At 42.2% G+C, this 17,527-nt stretch overlaps 1 protein-coding gene across 1 annotated transcript; it reads right to left on the reverse strand.

Moving 5' to 3' along the window:
• Window positions 1-671: 671 nt before the first annotated feature.
• MKRN1 (makorin ring finger protein 1) lies at window positions 672-16,921 on the reverse strand. Its single transcript, XM_026037271.1, has 8 exons — window positions 16,902-16,921; window positions 10,295-10,423; window positions 8,402-8,628; window positions 4,684-4,910; window positions 3,959-4,173; window positions 3,163-3,273; window positions 2,571-2,709; window positions 672-2,160 (listed from the first exon to the last, which is right to left on the reverse strand). The coding sequence occupies exons 2-8, from the start codon at window positions 10,414-10,416 to the stop codon at window positions 1,948-1,950; spliced, it is 1,254 nt and encodes a 417-aa protein (XP_025893056.1). The 5' UTR covers window positions 10,417-10,423; window positions 16,902-16,921; the 3' UTR covers window positions 672-1,947.
• Between the last annotated feature and the right edge of the window lie 606 nt (window positions 16,922-17,527).

The raw sequence follows: 17,527 nt of genomic DNA on the forward strand, positions 1-17,527 counted from the left end.
AAAAAAAAAAAAAGCCAAACAGCCTGAGGCTGGTCTTAGACTGTTTAGTTAATTTGTTTGCAGTTGTTTTTCTCAGCAGATGTGAATATATTTCAGGTAATTTACTCCCATCCCTGTGCATTGCTCCAGAACACTTCCTTCTGAAGACGCGCAGGCTCCAAGCACGGCCTGGCCTGGATTAGCAGGAAATGAAGTAGCCTGTAGCAGCAATGCCGGTACCTGCTGCCCAAGCAGCATCTCAACAGGAAACCAGCAGCCTACAACCTCACCTGAAAGTGTATGTGGGACAAAATCAACCCCACGCTTCCGACTRTGCTTCCAGGAAAGCAAGCTACCTCTAGTCCTGCTCACACTCCAGTCTATTCCTTAGTCTCGGTCATCTGTTTAGGTCTGTTATAGTAGAGGCTCTTTGTTGGGATAGAGGTTATAACCAAGTTAAAATTTTCCATTAGTGTGACATAGTTATGCATAAACCGACAATAAGAGACAAAAGCTTTATATTTTGAAAATACACACACAAAAAACCAAAAAGATGGAAAGTAGGAGCTTCCTACTTAAAGATAAACAGACTTCTTGTTTCATTTTTAAGTTTTTTTTTTTATTTGGGAAAAGTGCTTCTTACAAAAGGCAGCTGCAAAACAATACATCAGAGACCTCGGAACAATTGCTCATTCCATTTAAAAGTGAAAGGAGAGGCAGTCTAGGGGACAAGAGCATCAGGAGAACAGATCACGGGGCATCCACGAGTCAATAATAAAAAAAAAACAAACAGTACTACCGTAATGCAAGGTTAAAATTCCTGTGGTGGAGCTTTGGTGGCCAAGGAAGTTGTTCTCAACGCACCTACAGCCGCAAACTGCCTGACTGACCCGGCAAGCAGCAGCTTCACCAGGCAACCTGCCCGGCTCGGGCGCCCCGGCAGCGCCCGGGCGGCGCAGAGATTTCCTAGCAAAGCCCGCGGCTCCGGTGCCTACCGGCGGGTCCCAGGGCTTCCGCGCAGCTCGGGGGCGCTAYGCGCGCCGGCCCCGCTCCGGCTAACCGAGGTGCTGCTCCTGGACACCCCGAATAAGACACAGCGAGGGGCTGGTTTATTAGGGAATGTCGTTGTTGAAGTTACACCTGACAGTTAAGATCACGGCCCCTGAGGGGGCCGAGAACACTACCCCAGTTTCCTGTCCAGTTGGAGGTTAGGCTTCATGCACCGAGAGGGGATGAAAGGGGGATTTGTTAGTTTTAACTTATACAGAGTCTTCCCCTACCCTTGAGGTCCAACTCTACATTTATCTGCATATACACATAGAGAGTTCTCCTTTCACAAAGACATTTTCCTTTCATGCTAAACACAGTAAAAACCCGGAACATTCACACCTGGTTCTGGTTACACAGTAGTAATAGTAATGTGCAAGTAAACAAGAGACCAAAATCACAAATGAAGGCGTGTACATGAGGGGGCTGGAACGGAGCTGATGCCAGAAAAAGTATTTGTGTCTGGCCTGAAGTCGGAAACACCGATACGAAGTCCATAGCAGGAAAAAGGCCATCAGCCAATTTTCGTCCCCACTGCATGGCCACTGCTCATTTTTGTATCTGGGCTCTTCAAAATGAGTGTGGAAGTCCTGTAAACACTTTAACCCTTGAACTGGGTGAACTCTGCTGGGTACACAGATGAAGCAACAAATCTAAGCTAACTGTYTGACAGTTAAATTCATTTTTACAAAAACTAACATTTTAAAGATTTATTTCTTGTTATTTGTTTAAACAGAGAAAAAACCAACACTCCTAGGGCGGGATGGGATGGGAAGAGACAGACCCTGGGTAAAAGTTATTACAACAGCACCTGGAATTGATAGGCCTGCCTAGGAGAAACACAGGCACTGCCACAACACCACAGGTAATAATAGCTACTGCCTGAAGCCAAGACGACAGTCCACACTCCACTGACAGGTGCTATAGATCCAAGTCGTAATAATCTTCCAGCTCATCGTGAAACAAGTCCCACTCGTCCTCGGAATCCGTTAGCTCATCGTCACCTCCCGCTGCCAACAGCATGAGCAGCATCTCACCCAGCTCGAAGGTCACCACCTCRTCCTCGTCGTTCTCAAAGGGGTCGCTGCTCTCGCGCTCCTCGATGAACTCCCAAAAACGATTCCTCCGCTGGGCCTGCGAGGGGGGAACATGGGCATTGCCCCGTGTGACCAAGCGGTACCGCGCGCGGGTCTACGCAGAGCCCCCAGGGTCCTTGTAGCAGGCAGGGCACGGTGCGGCTCACTCGGGGAGGTGCTGACCYCTGCTGGAACCTATCTACCCTGACACGCTCCTGCAGACGCCTCCCACGTCCCTGCTAAAGCACCTCAGTGCACTAGGGAAGCTTTCCAATTTTTTCTTGCCACCTCAGCCTCCAGCATTCCCCTACTTGAGGCCACCAGCTCAGGCAGATCTGTCATTACAGAGGTCTCTCAAAAGTCAGAAAAGTCCCCCGTACTCCCCTCTCAAGAGTGGCTGATTTAACAACCCTGCTTGCTCTCTGTCTTTACAGAAAGGACAGAAAAGAAAGAAAAAGCACTACTGACCCGGTATCTACTGGATGTTCCCACTTTCGGTCTTTGTGGCTCTTCTCGACGGCCATCAGGATAAGCATGTTTGTAAAAACAGTTCCCTCCAAACGGACAGCTCCCACGGCCTTCGTCAAAATACCTGCATGGCTTGTTGCTGGAAAGGAAAATATCGCAACCCTTACTCACAGCAGACCCAGGTAGATTTCAGAACTACATTCACCTACAATCCAAGAGCATCTCCATGACCCTCGGAAGCTGAGGGCATGTGGCAGGAAGCCACTTAGGCACAGCAGTGCTGCATGACACAGTGTGCACGCGCAGAGGTGCATGGGGTGATGCATGCACGGGGACGCTGTGGGGCACAGGCTCTGGCTACCGCAGGCTCCAGCAGCAGCCGGAGCTGTGCGCCCACGGCACCAACACGCTGAGGCTGGTGGGCACAAGAGGAGSCTTGTGGCTGCATGCATCAGTGGGGGGCACGTAAGGATGCGTTTCACACGTGGGGGTGGAAAGGAGGTATGAGGGGGCTTTATATTAACACCCCTCCTCCCCAGGCGGGCCCTGACCGCTGCTGGCTCAAGCCGGCAACAGGCCGCCGTGCTCGTACCTCATTGCCTCCTTGTATTTCTGAATGAGTTTCTGCTTCTCTTCCTTCTCCTCCACCCAGTACTCACTTGGAATGACAAAGTTAGATGTGATTCGACATTCTGGGCAGGACCTGGGGAATGAACAGACCGTGCTGCAAAATTCCACATTACAGGAATGTTGTCGTTCCTATATAATTATGAGACATGGCATATACCCATCTTTAAAGAGGTACTGTACCGCACACTTGCTGTATGGACTTCTCAATCTAGATTTTCTTACACCCTTAACTCTCTTTAACAATTCAACTTGGCAGCTGGTCAGCTTGTCTCAAAAAAGCTTGAAAAAACACTTCACACAGACTCCTTTTTCTTTAGAATTAAATAAATTTATTTTGGTTTGATTTCTGTATTTATTGGATTGATTCTTTTTTCCTTAAAGAACAGTCTTTAAATGGAGAAATGGTTTGTCAGCTAACTAACAAACTAGGGCGGCAAGGAATTRAGCAACATACATTCTGAACTGGTTAATCTGTTTCCAGGCTCCCGGCTGGGTGTCCAGGACTTAACCAACAGTAACCATTGGACAACACAGTACTAATTAAAATCAAAGCCATTTGCTACTGTTAAGTGAGCTTTACACACGTAATCCATATTAACCAAATCAGAGTGTAAATATTATCCCTAAGAATCACCTTGTTTCCAAACTAGAATTAGGAAATGCAGTCTCTGTGCAGGGGGGAGCTTGTCGCAAGTTGTCATAAGTTACTAAGTTCTTCCATAGTAACAAAGCACAACCGAAAGGGGAAAGTGCCTCACTTTATAATCTTGCTCTCAAATTGCTTAGCGCTCCTCCACTTGCGGATGCACTTGAGACAGTAAGTGTGGCTGCAGTTGGAGAGGATCCCAAAGCGGCGCTCACTAGGATTAGCTTTTTCATACACCACCTCCATGCATATCCCGCACACCATGTCTTTACTACGCTGGACAGCAAATGAAAGCTCCATGTCCTTCTCGTGAGCTTCAATGCAAGACTGAAAAGGAGACACAAAGAAAACGACTGCAGAGGCAGCTGGTCACCTCGTGAACGCTAAGCAAGTTTTCAGACCCAGTTTCAAAGCTCCCTTCGTCATTTTCAACATTGAGAGAAACGATTAAGTTGCAGAGTCTTTATCTTAAAAACGAAATAAACACTCTAGAGCTCAGAGATTGGGGAACAATGAAGAGKCCAAACTCCTCTCCGCAGACAAGCGCAAACATTGCTTTTAAACATGAGCAAGGCAATCTCAAAGACCATTCAATTTTATTAGGCAAAGAACAACGCTCGAGTATCTTCATATAGACTTCTCTTCTGGCACAAACAAGGATGCCCAGCTGCTTTTGAATACGGCCCTGACAGGAAGTGGTCCAGCTTACAACAGGAATTTCATTCACTGCCTGACCTGCACGTAACTTCAAACGAAAGGCAATTAGCAGCAAGTGATGGCAGGGAGCTAGAAAGCAATAACTGAGGGCTGTTTAACCCCAGGCAGATGGTTGCCTACCTTTATGTGCTGGGATCTCTGCGCAGCATCGACGGGATGCAAGACTTGCAATCCACACATATCGCACACATCCCCGTGGATATAAACGCAGTTTTCTCCGTAACGACATTCTCCTACGGCAGCATAGGGGCACAGCTGCTTCTTCATCTCCACGTTTGCTTGCTGCTTTTCGTACTCTTCCTCAATCACCATTCCCTGCAAGGGCACTTCAGTGCAGGAAGGGGCAGCTGGAAACAAAATTAAAGATAGTGAGCAAGATATTCATGCTTAGAACACACTGATTTCATGTAAATAAATCCTTGAATGGCCCTACTTAAGGTATCCAAAAAGAGAAATAAAAAACAAGGCTCCTTTCGACCCAAGTTTCACAAGCCTTCAGCCTCAATGAACAGTTATTTTTCCCTGTTCAAGGAAACAAGAATTGTTAAGTGGGATTTATTCACCTTTCAGTCCTGCCAAGGCTGTAACTACCAAGCTGACATGTTTCAGTGGTTAGTTTCAAATGCAGCTAAGGCTAAGTCCAGAACTGCAAAAACTCACTAACTTTCTGTAATTTGAATAGATCTTTAGCCAAACTCTGGATCAGTAACAATTAAACAAGGTGACAGATCTCATTGCTTTGTAAATCATTTTGACAACAGCCAAATTTAACGTGCTATCTTTCCCCAGAAATCACACAGCTGAAGCAATAAAGGTGTATCCAGCCTAACTAATGCAGGCTGGAAACACCACACAGGCAGTTTCTTACGCACAGCTTTATTTGCACATTGTTCAGGCTGAAGTGACTTTCACTTCTAGACTCCCATGCATATTCTGCATTAACAATACAAGAGCTTTAACCATTCCTCTTGCCAAACTAATTTGAGATACTTACTAAAACAAACCAACCCACCCCCACACATATATCACTTATTAGAGAAAGATTCAACTAAAGCAACATCTTTAGAAAAACCCTTTATAAACCCAGGCTCAGTTTCTCTTCATTTCTGGCCTACTGACAAATGACATCAGCCCCCAGTTCAGAGCAGTCAAAAGAGCAACAAAGGGAATGAAACACCTTTCCTCTCCAGCAGCTATCTAGCCTGGTCTTACCCAAGGACCAGCCTGAGTCAGGAAGGTAAACCTAGTTTTAGGAGGCTCTAACTTTGAGGTATTTCCATAGCAATCTAAGTTAACCATCATTTTTGCAAAAGCCCAAGGAAAAAAAATTCACAAGTTTCTAGGATCCCTGCCTAAGTCTAAATTCAACTGAACTCTGTTACACCGCTCTATTTAGACAGCTTCTGCTTGCCACTTCTCCTTGCRGCTCTTTACCATATGCTTGGTTGTACTGTACTTGTAACAAGTCATTATGCAATGACTGAGATCATTACATAAGTAGGGTAATAAGTTAAGAGGCAAGACAGAAAAAAATAAAGCAGCTTTGAAACTTATAAAAAAATAGAAGGGAGCAAAYAAGAGTAAATACTAAGAACTTGACTTCACATAACCAATAGCTGTTACAAGAGTGAAATTTTTTGGTATAAGTCCTGTGAGCACTAAATTTAGAGAAGTATTATTTTAAGTACTATCATTGCTGCTATTTATTAAAGGCATACTTGGATCAGCAAGAGTAAAGCAAGACAGGCTTTTCCACAAAAAGAGAGAGAGAGAAAAAAAAAATCTATCTTCCCTGTTATTCCAGGCAGCAGTTAAATGAGGCAGCAGTAGTAGCAGCAGAACTAGCTTGGAAAKGGAGCATCCCTGCACTTTGACAAGCCAATGCTTGAGGAACTGCCACTATTTTCTCTGCTAGGCACTGAGGTCATCCTAAGGATATCATATGTAGTCCCAAATCAGAGAATTATCTGCATTAGCAGAATGTCCTGTCTCATTAYGAGAGATGAGCACTGCAGCCTAAGCTATGCAAGGCTAAATTGCYAATGCTGAACCTTCAGCATTAAAAAAAAAAAAAAATCTAAAATGCAAAGGAGCTTTTCTAACAYGCAGTTTTAAGAGGAAAATGCCACGGGAATTAGCATCACAATAGCACTTAGCCCTGCTCAGTACAGGAGACACAGATTGAGAATGTTTCCTACGTTGCAGCAGACCTGAATTTCCATTGAAAAATATGCCTAAATAACTAAAAAGAAACAAATGAAAAAGCCCCACAACACAGCACCTTGCTTCAGTGAGACAGAGTAGGACAAAGCATAACACAGTGCTCTTACGCAACAGGAATTCAAGAGAAAGCAGGAGCACTCCTCTAARGTGCAAGATAAGACAATATATTTAGAAGAACTGAAGCTGTTTAAACTAACAATGAACATCACGATTCCAGTGGCCACCCACCCCACCAGGGAGCTCTAGCACAGGCTATAAGAAAGCRAGCAAATTGGGTTTGTTCATCCTACAGAAGGGCTCTTATCGCCGTCTTTAATTGTCTAAAGGAAAAGAATAGAGAAAAGAGAGRCAGACTCTTCTTGGACGGACACAACAACGATGCAAGAGGCACAATATAAGCCAAGAAAAAAACCCAAAACAATTAAATATTAGAAAAACAGCTTCTGTGAAAGAACAGCSACAACAGTTGCCCAGCAGTTGTGGAATCTCTGTTCTTGGAGACATTCCTAACTGAACTGGATAAAGCTCTGAGCAACTTGATTTGCCTGACTCTGCTTTAAGCAGAAAGTGAACTGGATGAAATGYAGACGTCCCTTCATTTTGAATGATTCCACTTGGATTAGGATATGTATTATCTGGCTCAAATGCACAAACTGTATCTTTTGTGACAATAAGGTGAGATATTGAAAGGTGGGAGACAAGTTTTTATTCCTTTGGATTTCATTCRAGTCACAGAGAAACTCAACAAATCTCCATTTATCTTCTGTCTAACACTAGCTAAGTGTTAAGATTGCTGGACCATTCCCTTCTTCCTCTGATCAAATCAGAGCAGCACCCGCTAACACAGAGGAGGTAATGCCTGTTTTCAGGTCTGAGAATTGGAGTACTGCTGTGGGGACAAAGCAGTATAACCTGAACACCGCCTGCCAACTTCATATACTTTAGTTTTTGTTGTGCGATTCTTTTTTTTTTTTGTAATTTTTTTTCTCTAAGTTGTGTTCCTTTTGTGTGCATCTGTCCAAGCTATTATTTCAATGTTATGGCCATAAATACTCACTGTAGAGAGACAGATACTAAAAACTGTGCTACAATACCCACATGCAGCTCCCCTTTCCACCTAAAGGTCATAAATCTCACTGSTGTCTGTCTGCAGAGGATGCAACAGCCAAGTATGGGATTTAAACAGTTTAGTTCCACACAATGAACTTCAACCTCACTTTCAACATAAACTGTCACAGTACAATAGAGTATATGATTATAAAGTTTATCGTTCCAGTGAAATGACATGCGAATTACAAACATTATTTCTTTTCTCTATTGTATATGCAAGCTAAGCTTCAAAGAAGGAGATTCACCAAGTCTTTCAAACCCGTAARAGGAAGAATCCAAGTAAATGGAGATTGCCTGAGGTTTTAGAACATCAGGAGAGCAAAAGTAGCAGATGTGAAACAGTTCTCCCTTCCATAGAAGAGACTTCATGCAAAAGGTAAGGGTARATCAATTCAAACTATTTATACATATGATTAATTGTACTCAACAAAAAACATCAAAATACACTTAAGTATAAATTGTTGACCCAGGACAGGAATTTACCCTTATCCCATGACCAGCTTACCACGTCCACAGTATGGTTGCCCGGGGACAAACTCTACAGCATTCACCCAGTCYTCAGCGCCTACTCCTGCAGCTGCCAGATCAGCATTTTCACCCTCTGTCTCAGCAGTACTTCCTTCGGCTGTTTCTGGGAGTGATGCAAGGTCTGAGGATACTGAGGGATACGTTTTTGCAGCTGGAATCACAGTAGTCACTTCTTCCTGTTTCAGTGGCTTGGTATGTTCATATCTAACAAGTTAAAACAGATCAACTCTTGATGAGAAATACCTTTATACATTTGCCTTATGGACTGGAAGTAAATTAAGATGTAAAACACCATTTTGCAGGAGGAATTGCCTTGAAGGAGAAAGCCACTGATATCCTTATAAGGAAGTGCTTCTTGTGTAACCTGGCAATACTGCTTAAGGAATGCATTCAATGATTTGGGAGGAAATGGAGCAATACACACAGTGCTTACTCAACTTGCATAGAACGTACTTATATCTTACTTTCACTGAACTATAGCTAAAGCTAGGCTTACAGCTATTACCCACAAGCAGTATTACTCATTGAAAAAATTGGTTCAGCTTTTAGAGAAGATAAGTGGCAGATACTCCTGTACTCAACTACCTAGTGGGAGAGACAGGGCCAGAGTTCTCATGGAGATGCAGTGACAGCAATGGAACAGATGGACACAAGTTGCACCAAGGCAAATTCCACGTAGATATCAGGGGATGAAAAAAAATAATAAAAAATAGTTATTGAGGGAGTAGTTAAGCACTGGAACAGATACTCAGGGAAGTTATAGAATTTCCATATCTCCATCCTTGGAGATGCTGAGAACTTGCCTGCACAATGTCCTGGGCAATGTAAGCTAAAACTGGCCCTGCTTTCAGCTAGATTTGGACTACATTATCTCTAGATACCTCCTCAGACCTAAACTATTTTTTGGTATTTTGTATAGATCCAAGCATCTTGCCCCAGGTTAAACTTTAGGAATTATATCTAATGACTCTTGCAGCTTACTGGGGAAAATGTTTAGAACTGTGCAAGTCCCTAGCCACCACCAAGAACATGCTGATTCTCTCAAAACTCTGTCTTCCACTAACTGGTAGACCACAAAGGTGAATCTAGGATTTATTTTCCCATGAAGTCTTAGATAATTGCTGACTGACTTCAAGGTGGAACGGAAATAAATCACAGGGATTATAYGAAACATTTAAGCAACTGCGATTCAGTTTCCTTGTGTCATATTGAAAGCAGAGAGATTATATATTAAAGAGATGATCCCAAATGTTGAGTTTGAAACCTAAGCTGTGCAGCACAAATTTTAAAAGCAGGTCTTTGACAGACGTGCAGAGGGCAATCTACCTTTACATATAGCTGCTGTATGAGGAACATGGAAGCAAAGCTAACTGATGCCCTATGTACAATCACAATGCACACATTTGTTCATATATAACAACTGCTGGACTGCTAAGACTGCAGTAAGATGTTAATTAAGTGGACTGAGGATGACACAGAATATCCCTAAGCCTTTGTAAAGCTGGGAACCTACTGGAGACTATACTGTGAAAGCACCAATTCCTTGGGTTCATGCTTTTCCTTATCATGTCATGGTGATGTTCTGTTTTAACAATACAGTTAATGCTGCTAATTTCTTTAGGCAGCATTTTATGACAAACAGGCATTTTCTTTTTGCCTCACTTTTGYCTATTTATTTAGGTAGCAAAGCAAACACTACAATAAGCAAGAGAAGGCAATCTTAAAAGAGAAGTCATTTTTAATAGAAGAAAATGCTGTTGCAATACAGGAAGAAAATATTTCAAGATTTGTTTACTGTCTTTTAGTTTTTCACTCAGGGCAACTTCTGGGAGAAATTCCTCTCCTAAAATAGTCAATGGCATTTTCCTACCTGCAGCGATCTCCGTAAGCACAGCATCCTCGCTGATAATACCTGCACACCATGGCAGACTGACTAGCAGAGAGGTCATGGGAGTAGCGACAGTTGTTTCCTTCCTTGCAAACTCCATGCATGAAATATCTGCAAGAGAGAAGATGACCATGACTTTAGGAAAAGAATTGAAGCTGTACACACAGTATTTGGATGATGAGTTATTTAATACGCAAGACATGGTGAAATAAAACCATCATTTTTACAACAGTACATCATAGAGACATAGCCCAGTATAAATATACAGATAAGTCTGAGAACAGAGGAAGCCTTAGCCGTAGCTGTTCTAATGGATGGCACATTTATAGATTCATGCATATAAAAAGTCAGTCAAAAATGCAAATCTTATCCTSGGCTGTGATGCAAAGATGAAAGAAGAGTCTGAGTAAGCCAGCRAGGACATAACATAGCTTCAGTGTTCCAACACTGATGAAAACATAACAGAAACCCACTACCAAATTCAAAGTTGAAACCAGCCATGCCTCRAGTAAGTTTCCTGGGGGGTTAAGTTTATTCTGAACTTATGAGCAATTCATTTGGCAGAAATTTCTTCTCCAAGAATGCAAATCACATTTGCAATTGATGCTGCCAAAATGTGCACATCACTTCTTGCTAYAGGAGACAGAAATCATTGGAAGTGCCAATTGCTAATGTGTTGATATTTTGCTGCCTATCTATATCTTTAAAGAATTCAATGTCAATTCAAAGCTTTTTTGAGGACAGTTCAACAAATGCCAAAAGGTCTGATGCTGCATCAGTTTTCAATCAATATATTGGTATTGGACATTTGGGGGCTTTAGCCAGCCATCTCTAGCACTCTTGCATTCTGCTCCACCTGAGCAAAAGCATCCTGCTTCATACATGCATTATTTCTTAGCCCCATGTTAAGCAGATTACACCCATCCAAGGCCATCTTGCTACTGAAAGTGCCACTTCTGCCCACTCTGTCACACATCTGACTACAGCCACAGGGATGGCAGGATCACCTTTCTGCAGCAGCACTAAGGGCTAAGATTAGGTTGGCTTTTGGCAAAACAGCACATTGAACTCAGCATTTCACGGCTTTAGAAGTACAGAAGCAGAGTTGTTCAACTGCATCAACTTCTGTTGGGCACCGACTAACATAACCAAAGCTCCTCCCTACTTTTCATTTGCAGTTAGGTAGGAAGGAGTACAGCATGTTAGCATGACTCGGCTAAAGTGTGACATGACTTAGTTTTACTGTAGTAACAACTATTTCATTATGCTTAGAATAAAAAAAAAAAATCTAACCATGTGGGGGCAACAGTTAAAATTAGATGCCCTCAATGAACTTCTTTCCCTCCCTTCTCGTGCAAAATTCCTCTAAACRGTGGCCGTTAGAGGCTCCACTGGCCTCAGGACAACGTACAAGCAGAACAGAAGTGTCCACCTGTTTGTCTCCAAATGGAATGCTAATCACTATTCCCAAATTCTGCAAACCACAAACAAACAAACTGAACGCTGTATAACTATATTTCACAATGAAAGGGTTAATACTACTGAGCCAATGAGATAGCCTGAGAAAAGGGAGAGAAAACAAAGACACACCCATGGGTCTTTGAAAACCCATGGGTCTGTAGAAATGTTAGCTGAGGAAGAGCCACCTCAGTCACCTCCAAACAGGGTACTGTTCACTTCAGGAGCTTACAGCAGATAAACAAATGCGGAAGAAATTCTTATCCTAACTGTCTCAACGCCTTCAGTCAACAAATAAATTGAATACCTACCTAACAAGTGGACCAAGTCATAATTTTTTTTTCTCCCTTCCATGGTAGGTAAAATTACTTACTGCAATCTCTAGAATGAGGTGCAAATAAAAAAATACATGTTAAATACCTTGCGATGGTGATAAGCTACTCTAAGCAGCACAGTACAACAAGGAAGCTGAATATCAGGTGCAATTCTAGCTGCTGATCTGATACTAATATTGCCTCAGGCAAACCACAGAGCAATTTAACGTCTGCAACACCTTTAACAAAAATAGACTTAAGCYAGCAAAGCTATTACCATGTGTTACCAGTGAACAGACTTCTAAAATAGCATGCCATTGAACAGAGAGGGTTTTAAAATGACGTGAGGACAAAGAAGAAAATCAAGTTTCTTCTGCAAGTGAAGGACAAAGAAGGTGTAAGCCAGTGAAAATGCTAGGATAAAGACCGACACTAATATTTACTCAGATAATGAAAAACAAGCACATTTTCAAGTGCTTGCCACAGTCTGTAAGGTTTCTACTAAAAACCTGTAATATTTCCAGTCTTAACATGGTTTAAAAGTTCAAATATTCTACAGCTACCAAGTCTCACGGTCAAATAACCTGGGAAAAAGACAGTGACAAAGACATCATTTGCCTCGTTTACCAGTGTCTTTAACGACTGTTCCCTTCCAAGCTRCAGGGCTGCCCTGGAGCTGGGGCAGGTGGTTTCACTGGCACCTGCTGCCGTGCAACAGGGAACGACTTCAAATGCAACCTGACATTGCGCTCGCTGCCCACATGGTTGTTTTGAATGTAGACCAGATCSCTGCTCTGCCCACACCACTCCTTAAGCCAACAGAGTGCTGGTGAAGCACAAGGGTGGAAACAAGCAGCTAAGGGGATGGCATCAGACTAAAGCAAGGATTTTTGCTAAGAAGTATTGGTCAAAACGAGTGATCTTGAACGCAAGATACCCAGATTCAGGCTTTCCAACTGCTGGCCGAATAGAGCTCCCAAGTCCCTTTCCTTCTCTGCTAGCCTAAATTAGAAGCTCCTTTACAAATACAGATTGAGGACCACTCTGGAAGTTGTCTCAATTCATTATATCACCATGGCGGGCTGTGATTGATTTGAGGGGTGCAGTGGGAAATCTGACACAGATGTAAAGTGAAATAAATTAATTCACATATGTGTAAGGATTAGCACCCGCTTTTTTTAAAAAAAGGAGAAAAATTATTMATTTTAAGGACACTTAGAACTACGTTAACATTTTACATATAAAATGTTAATTCTGGCTTATATGCGCTCCCCCCCTCCACTCATTTAAAAAACACATTAAAGCTCAGAGTATGTGTGGCACACTATTTTGATCTAGAAAGCTAAGAAAAACTCTGAAAGAAAAGCTTTCCATGCAGAGCATTCAACTTAATTATGACTTCACGTGTCACCAGTATCARTGGATTGTTACTAGGACCAGGGGAAAATGATTCTTGGCACCAAGGTTAACATGAATTACTTGCCATGCTCAGAGACATGCAGAAGAAAATCTGAAATCTGCATTTTGTCAAATCCATAGAGAATACATTATTTCATTTGAAAAAGTAAAACTTGATCAAGGCAGGTATATAAGCCATTTTTCTCTAAAGCACCCGTGATGCTGCCATCCAGCATTTATTCTTCCTGGAACGCAGCCTGCCTTTTCCATTTAGTTATACTGGCATAAACCTCTCAAGCTGCACACAGAACCAGATTAAACAACTGAGCTGGGGCCAGCCAAGGGGAAGAAAGGACAGGAAAAGAAAAAAAAAAGGCAATTTAAAAAAAAAAAAAAAGAAACCCCAAGCCTCACAGTGCTTTTCAATCCCAGACCAGCTCCCTAGTTCACTGCATGACTGTGCAATGAAGGAGTCCTGTTGGAAGCGCTCACTGCCTGCGCTGGCATYGCACCTCTGAAAAATGGTTCAGCTAATAATCCCTATCTTCAGGAGGCATGAGGCCTTAAAAAAAGTGTCACAGAAATCAAGTTTTGCACCTGTAAAAGCCTCAAGTTGCAGTTAAGATCTGGCGGGCACACATATGCGTGTGTTTAAATTACACAGAAGATATCTGCCCAAGATTATAAAACTAGTCAGATCTTCAGTATCTCAAGGCAGTGCAGGTGTTACAGAGGCTACAACCAAATCACTGAAATACTAGGTATTTTATAGTTCATTTAGGTTTCTATTGCCTCACTATTACGGATGCTTTACAGCATAATAACCACCTAAAGATTTTTTATTTTCCCACTTCAAGTATTAAAGAGTTATCACTGCCATTAATAGCCATACAACGCAAAAGCATTTGCAACCAGTTTTATCAGGAATGCAACACAGTTTTGAACACAGATAATTACAATTTAAATCTGCAATACCTTCTCCCAGAAAGTTTCTTTCCTATAGTTTAGGAGTCTTAGCTGCTGTAAACRTAATATACAGATGCTACAACTAATTCCCAAAGCTTTTAAGCCTTGTAGGTTTGCATGTACATGTACAACATGCCCTAGACACATTTAATTTTGGTCCAGGTCACGTCATTTTGTTTAATAAACTATTGCTTTGGCCTAATTAGAATGTCACATTTGGCAACAAGCCTGAGGGCCTTACAAAAATGGGGACATTTCCACAGCTGATGAGCAGAGGAACTCAGAATAAGGATCAGCTATATTTATTTCTTTCAGTGCCATGCAGTGAGACTGAGAATTCTCAGGAAAGAAGAAAGCCAGGAAAAGAGCAGGCGGGCTGACCTAGCCTGGCAGACAGGGCCTTCAGCCAACAGAGCAGCTGAAGAAATTCTACACCAGTCCACAACTAGAAAAAAAGGAAAGAAAAGACAGACAAACTGTAGGTCTCTCTACCCTGTCCCTTCRGCCCATAACCTCTGTCAGAAAGAAACAAGCGCAATCTAACAGACAGCAGCTAAGAATTAATTTAAAAAAAGGATTTCATGGGGTTGGTGCTCCACGCTTCACTGCTATTACCACATTGAACCAAGTGTATTTTTTTACCGATTCAGATTCTTCATATTAAGAACAGACGAACACTTGTTCTAGGTTCTCAGAAAGAATAGGGAAGAAAATGATAACGCAGACAACTCTCAAGACACAATTCTTTCCTAGTAAGGTTTTCCAATTGTTCTTCTCAGTTATAAAAAATATGAATGAAATGAGTTATAAAAGCAAACTCAATTTGTCAAAGTAACTGTGAAATCCAGAAAACAAATATTAATGTAAAGTCTTTGGGGAAAAAAAAAAATGTTGGCTATTCCACTGCTTTGCAAAATCATACAACCCTCTAAATAAGGAAGGACAGAGAAGCGTACTACAGGTTACTGTTCTTTTTGTTATTTCAAACATACCATCTAAGGAAATCATTGGAAGTATTTATGAACTTCAGTGTTTTTCCACAGCTTTTTTTTTCTACAGCTTTTTCCAGATTAAAATATTACAAATTATCCACCACAAAAGCCTGAAAACTAAACCACAGTAACAATGTTAGAAAATGATTTCTCATGCTCTGTTAAGGAACATAAGGATTCATAGCTTTTATAGGCTCAAGCTTTTAAAGCTTAGCTTCAGGACAAGAATAAGGATTAAGCATGCAAAATTGAAAATCTAGGAGAAGCTACAGTCCCTCAATCTTATTCATTAATCCTCACTCTCAGTTGAGAATCATCTATGCTAGTGGACATCATGCCAACATAACAAAACTGATGACATACGCTCACAATTCATCATTCCAGGTATTCAGAGGGGCAGCAAGAATTTACTTTTCTAGTTCTAAAACTTCCACTTCTACAGATAAAACAGGAATATTCTTTTTTCAACCATAAAGTGTGAGGTATTTATACTGAAGAGACCACCTATCTCCAAGAAGCATTTCAGCCACCCTGCTGCCATCCCTTTGACAACCCAAGTAAAAAAAGCCCCTAAACAGAACCGTGCAGTGTTACTCAAAACAGAAGCCGCTCTACTTACTTGGCTGAAAAGCTTTTACTTTGAAAAGCTATTAAATATCAAAGTTAAATCCTCAGGCACATTTACAAAGGTAAAACATGGTTTAATACAATTAACAGCCATATTACAGACTGCAACTTCACAAGCTAACAAGGAACACACCCCATTGAGGACAAACAAATAAAGAAGAAAAACAAAGCAATATTCTTATCACAGACTCTGAACATAAGGAAAACAAAACTTATTCACTGTGAGGGTAACAGAGTCCTGGAATAAACTGTCCAGACAAGCTGCAGTCTCCATCCTTAGAGATATTTAAAAGCTGCCAGAAAAGGTCTTTGGAAATGTGCTCCAGGTGACTCTGCTTATGGGCGGTGGAACAGGTCATCTCCAAGGGTCTCTTCTAATCTCAACCGAGTCTATGACAGACCCAGACCCAACAGCTCAGTCAGAGCACCGATTTTAAAAATATCTGAAGAAAGCTATTCAACCTACATCTTGAGAAGGCCCACTAAGAAAATCAATAGTATAAACAGAAATATTACTCAAAAAGAACAAAGAATCAGGAGGAGTACCRTATAGGCCTAAGCCTGAGAACTTGTTTTTTGTTAAGCTCACATGCAAGCACGCTAACCATTTCAAAGAGYAGCTCTGAACTTCCTGCAAGTCTTAAGCATTTGCTAAGTTTTATTTGTTAGGCAGATTCACTACACCCTGCTGACATCAGTGAACACGAGGGTTTAAAAACTGGCAGTCACAGCTTGCTTTTGTATATGTTACCCGAGGTGGAGAGAAAAAAAAAATAGCACCAATACATTTAATTCTTCAGAAACAGAGGCAACCTATATATTAAAAGCACTAACCTCTGCCCTTGCAGCTCATTTAAAGCTGAAACCAGGCATAATTTGCAGCCATTTCCTCCTCCCTGACCTACTTTTAGCAGCCCCATATCAAATATTAACCCGGCTACTCAAAGGCTGAGCTCTGAGAGAAGCACTCACGGAGAGTCCACGTTTAACACTGCATTAGCCCAAACCAACAGTGCTCAGCAGTTAACAAAAACGCTCTGGGTCCCTGAAAGGTACCAGGGCAGCCCTAACCACACATGAGCAACACTGCGGGGCAGGCAGCTGTTCTTCATATTGCTGCTTGAGGCTGCCATTAGCACAAGGGGGAAAATATGCAGAAAAAATACAGATACGGTAGCAAAGTCTAGGGTCTCTTCCTCCTCACCTCCCACATGGCTCTTTCAAGTATCAAATTACTTTTAGCACACTTGGCCTGASATATATACACACGAAAATTAATGTAACTTGGGGATTTCATTAAAAAGCTGCCCCAAACTAATCCGGCATTACCGCATACCCAGACCCCTGCACTTCCCCGCTCACGAACACCCCACCCGTTCCGCGTTACCCCCGCCAGGCGGGCGGCAACATAAGCGCACGGGCCCGGGCCTCCCCGCCAGGCCCCGCGCGGCCGTTGGCGG

The sequence above is a fragment of the Nothoprocta perdicaria genome, unplaced genomic scaffold (assembly GCF_003342845.1).
Source record: "Nothoprocta perdicaria isolate Ctin4 unplaced genomic scaffold, notPer1 scaffold_195, whole genome shotgun sequence".
Lineage (NCBI taxonomy): Eukaryota > Metazoa > Chordata > Aves > Tinamiformes > Tinamidae > Nothoprocta > Nothoprocta perdicaria.